The sequence below is a fragment of the Ursus americanus genome, chromosome 16 (assembly GCF_024610735.1).
Source record: "Ursus americanus isolate L20-20 chromosome 16, mUrsAme1.1.p, whole genome shotgun sequence".
In the NCBI taxonomy this organism is placed as follows: Eukaryota; Metazoa; Chordata; class Mammalia; order Carnivora; family Ursidae; genus Ursus; species Ursus americanus.
The window spans coordinates 4,914,796-4,920,235 of record NC_142142.1 but is presented as its reverse complement, the minus strand read 5'-3'; the positions used below and the strand labels follow the sequence as shown (position 1 = coordinate 4,920,235).

General features: G+C 41.9%; 1 protein-coding gene across 1 annotated transcript; it reads right to left on the bottom strand.

The window, feature by feature from the left end:
• Nucleotides 1–729: 729 nt before the first annotated feature.
• Nucleotides 730–5,209, bottom strand: LOC123782669 (olfactory receptor 52H1). Its single transcript, XM_087868092.1, has 2 exons — nucleotides 5,074–5,209; nucleotides 730–3,972 (listed from the first exon to the last, which is right to left on the bottom strand). Exons 1-2 carry the CDS (start codon nucleotides 5,089–5,091, stop codon nucleotides 2,998–3,000), a joined length of 993 nt encoding a protein of 330 aa, XP_087724218.1. The 5' UTR covers nucleotides 5,092–5,209; the 3' UTR covers nucleotides 730–2,997.
• Nucleotides 5,210–5,440: the final 231 nt, after the last annotated feature.

Here is a 5,440-nt window from a genome sequence, read left to right as displayed (position 1 = left end):
CTGATCGAAAAGAAAAAGTACTGCCTGATGAAGTTTAATGGTTATTGTGCGGAAAATTCTACAGAGATGTTTGAACCATGGACTCAAGTGTTTGTGCTAAATAAAAGAACTTTTTTGATTTCACCTCTTTTTTTATCTTTTTTAACTTTTTAATTTTCTTTTCTTCTTCTTCTTATTTTTTTACTTATTTGAAAGAGAGAGAGAAAGAGAACAGAAGCAGAAGGAAGAACAGTGGGAGAAGCAGACTGCCCGACGAGCAGGAATCCTGATGCAGGACACAGTTCCGGGACCCTGGGACTATGACCTGAGCTGAAGGCAGGCCCTTGACTGGCTGAGACACACATGCACCCCATGGTCTCTCCTCTTGATGAAATGAATGGGCAGCCAGATTTCTTTATTTGACTATCTTTCGTATTCTTAATATGCTTAATACTCTCATGCCACATATTGTTTCACTAGTGGATGAATTTTAGAGGTAAATACTCAAGTTAGAAGTTTGGAAGATCAGAATTTCTGTCAGTGTGATGATGTCTGCCATAAAATAACAAAGCCATCAATAAAATGAGTAAAGAATTGTATGTTCATCACTGAGCAGCATACAAATTTAATAGAATGTGTGAGATATTGTTTTCCATTACACAAAATCCACGCAGAGGAAATTCAAGGATTCTTACGCCATTTCTTTCATTGAAAGATCTTTTTAATTTAATGTACATATATAAGAAAAATTGCTGGAAGTGCCTACTAAATCATGGAAGGTAAATAATGGACATACAACATCATTTGCCTAATTTTATTTTTTTTTTACTTTTTTTTTTAAGATTCTATTTATTTATTTGAGGGAGAGTGACTGAGAGGGAGTAAGAGAGGGAGAGACAACCTGAAGCCAACTCTCCACTGACCACAGAGCCTGATGCAGGACTTGATTCCACAGCCATGAGATCATGACCTGAGCTGAAACCAAGAGTCAGATGCTTAACCCATTGAGCCACCCAGGTGACACCACTTGCCTGATTTTAAATGAAAAATACCATAAATGACTTGAAAATGATGAAATGATGGCCTTTAAATTCATGTCTTCCATCACGATTAATAGACCTTGGAGACACATTCCCCAGTTACTAACAGTAGAAATGCAAAACTTAAGCAAACAATAAACAAAAGAAAAAGGCTTAATCATGAATCATTGCCTACAAGTGCCATTGACATCAAGCCAAACTATGTTAGATAAATTAACAAGAAAGATCCAAGCTCATTTGCTACGTTAAAACTTTAAATATGTTATGCACGGCATGGCATTGTTTCAAAAGCATATATAGGCTTTTACTATGAGGCTTTCATTATTCCATTCACACTTTTTTATTTAGCTGTGATTGCAGAATGGCAAACTTTCACAATGTAATGTAAGTGTTCAGTAAACGCCACTATACACACTTTCAAGAAACAATATGTACATTTCTGCAAGTCTTTCATTTATTTCCTGTGTTTATTCTAGTGATACTTCTATTTTATGCCTTCGAATACAATAATAGGGATGACGTTGTGTGTCCTATGATTCTATTCTAGCTCCGCAATTATGACTGCCTTGCTCTGTGCTTTGGAAAACTCATGTTCATTCTGCAAGCTCAGTGTCCTCCTCTTAGAATGAAGTTGGAATGATTCCAGTCCCATAGGACCTGGCTACGCTCCTCCTCCTCCCTCCTCTGCTGTCACCACCTCACTGTGCTCCAGACACACTGACCTCTGTTCTGTCCACAATCATGTCACGCTGTGTCCAGCCCCAGGACCTTTGCCTGTGCTGTCCTCTCTGCCACTGTCCTTGTCCCCACTTGTGTGCATCACTGTATTCACTTCATCTCCCTATCAGTTACGTGACCCTTTGAAAGTAAAGACTTTGTTCTCTTGTGTCTCGTGTGTCACTCTCCTGAGATTATAAGCTCCCTAAAAGTGGAGTAGAGTCTCTCTATTATTACCCGCCATATCCTGAATGCTTAGAATCATGTTACAGTACAGTAGATACTCAACAAACAATTCCAAATCAATGAATCATGAAAGAAGAAAAAAAGGTTTCTTGTAAGAACTCTGGATCTTTCTTCAAAAACAATATAGAGTGTTGTCTCCAGTAAAATCTTTGTGCAATTAGATGTGTCTTACCATGCATGCAATACTTTCCTATAACGTTTCTCTGCTCATCTCCCCTGCAATGCACTGCTGTGTCTGGTGTTGGTTCTCTCTCCCAGCTCAGGGACACACTCTATAGATAAGGGCCCCACAGGCTCCTGGCCAGTGAGATTAAATGTCTACTCTACTGTTCCAGTGAACTGCCTTGAGATCTCCTGACACCATCTGCTTGGCTCCCTTCTGCAATGCGTCTTGGAGTCTAGAAGCCTCACTCCTCACCAGCACCAGGGGTAACAAACACTGGCATTGAGAAATCTATGCTTCTGTCCTCATTGCAGCACTGCTGGTACCGCATAGCTCATAGCACTTCCCTGAAGAATTGCATGTGTTGGGGGACATGAATGGAAACTGTAGACATGTGTAATGAATAAGTATTGAATATTATCATAAATTTCTTCAATCCATCTACAAATCCCCTTAATAATGCATTTTTCATTGATATTTTCACTTTGAGTCTCACTTCTTCAGGGTTTCTGCCTTACTTCACACATTTTTCTCTCATAGCTGCAAATCTCAATTTCCAAATTTGTATTGCTTTGTCCTTTTAAACTAAGTCATCTCTTTGTTTTTGCCTCTTTTTCCCAGTCATATCCTGGGCTTCTGCATATTCCACACACACACACAAAAAAAACAGGTCATCAAGGAATGTTTTATACATTGAACAATATCCTTCATAGAGATCATACCATTTTCCTGGTATGCAAAAGCACCTGCGGGCAGGTCTCACTTTAAATAGAATTATTTTTTTCTCAATATTACTACATTAATATGCCCTATAAAATGATGTTAGCTTTCCCACAGCACATTGGAACATTATTATGTACACTTGGTTGAAAATAAAAGTATGACTTTATCTCTGATCTGCTTGGTCTTCACTCCATAGACAACGGGGTTGAGTGCAGGTGGGATAACAACGTAGAGGTTGGCAAACATGATGTGGAAAGTGCGGGAGACATTGTGTCCAAAGCGATGGGCAAGGATAGAGAAAAAGGCAGGTGTATAAAACATGAGGATGACACAGACATGGGAACCACAGGTGCCAAGGGCCTTCTGGCGAGCATCCCGGGACGGGAGGCGGAAGACCGCACAGAGGATGAGGGTGTAGGAGACAGCAATGAGAATCACATCTGAGATGACCGTCATGATGGGAACACAAAAGCCATACCAGATATTGATGGAGATGTCCGCACAGGCGAGCCGGGCAACACCTATGTGCTCACAGTACGTGTGCGGGATGATGCGTGTCTTGCAGAAAGGCAGGCGTGTAAGCAAGAATACATCTGGCAAGATGATGCAGAAGCTTCGAAAGGAGATGCCCACTGCAATCTTGCTGATGGTCTTGGGGGTCAAGATAGTGGCGTATCTCAGGGGAGAGCAGATGGCCACATAACGATCAAATGCCATGGCCATCAAGATGGCTGAATCTAGGACAAAGGTATAGTGGAGGAAGAACATTTGTGTGAGACACCCTGGGAATGTGATTTCTCGAGCCCCAAGCCAAAAGATACTGAGTGTTTTGGGAACACCAGATGTGGATAAGACGAGGTCAGTCATGGCCAGCATGGAGAGAAAGAAGAACATGGGTTCATGAAGGCTACGCTCCACCACAATGAGGTAGAGAAGGGTACAGTTTCCCACGAGGGCCACAATATAGATGATACAGAAGGGAATCCCAATCCACACATGGCATTGCTCCAGCCCTGGGATCCCCACCAGAATGAAGGGGCCTGGGTTGTAATTGCTCAGGTTGAAAACGATCATGGTAGAACACGATGACACAAGTCCTAGGCCCTGAAAACAGAGGGTAGTAGAGGATAGAGTTAGGGACACTTGAGTCACTGTCACTTCCAGCTACTCATCATTATTGACTCCTAAACATAAGGAGACCATATCAGTTATCCACAGTAGAACACCGTTGAGGAAAATATAGGCTGGTATTAAAACAACTGCAGGCAACTGGCATGTAAACCAGGATCGTCTCAGATACACTGAGACATAGAGTCATTCTACCTCAAGAGAATATATTCTATCTTCTGGCCACCTCTGCTGATTTACACTTTTCCAGGCAGCCTTCCAGACTGGCTGCAATCACTCTTCTCATGACAGAGTACATCTCCGATACGAGTTAAAAAGTACAGTGTAGACTTTCGCATGGTGCTAATAGTTTCTGTGACTTTATAGACCTTTTTGTCTGCTTAGTCTTGACAAGGTCTTGACAAGATCTGCTTGTTCTGTCATGTGGGATATCAAAATTTACTCCGGGATACATACTTCCTCTTTCAATGCTCCCTGATGACTACAGATCTTACATTTGTGACGTAAACACACTTTTGGATGACGTAAGCATCCAGAAATTTGGTCAATTCAACAAACACAGGCTGAGTTCCTACACTAGGCTGGATAATATGTGGAACCTCAATAAAAATTAGAAAAGTTCCACACAGATGAGGCTCACGAGTCCATGTTCCTACCCACCAAAAAAAATTTTTTTTTCTAATACCCTATACACTATAAAACTGTATACTATACTAATATTTTGACTTAACAATTCTAGTCGAGATTTCTGTCCACAAAAGGACTGTTCCCTCCCAAACCCATGTTCTGGTGGATAGAAACTTAGACCCTTCAACAGTTATTCTCTCAGATACACACACACACGTTTGTGTTTACCATCTCCTTCTCTGATCCACATTTACATTCTCTCACACATTCTACCATAATAGATTCACCAACCCATACTCCTGCGAAACACACTCCCCCAGCACCCTGTGTTGCACATACACCTTACTCACACATGCACACCACACACACATAGACACACACACACACACCATACACGCACACGTACACACTCCACACATGCCCACATCATACAAACATATGGACACATACCAAGAAAAGTATAAACATATTTCACAATTGGATTTTGGAACTGCTATTTCTTGCGTAAATCCCCAGAATGTTTACTTGGAGAGCGGCTCTGTTAAAGACGAACTTCCCATAGCTTCTTCCTTCTCGGGCAATGTGTTCGCATGAAAGGTATTTCTCAGCTACGCGTCACCAGCCACGCAGCACTGACAGGAAGCTTGTGGTGGTCACGTGCCTCCACCTCTGACGCCTGACCCAGAGAGCTCACGCTCCGCCCCCTGCGGCCCCCACATTGTCAATCATTCTTAGACCCAGCTCCCAGACCCACATCTGCTGGACCAACACTTACACCCTCCACTCTTCTGCTCTTGGTAAAACAGAAGCAGAATGT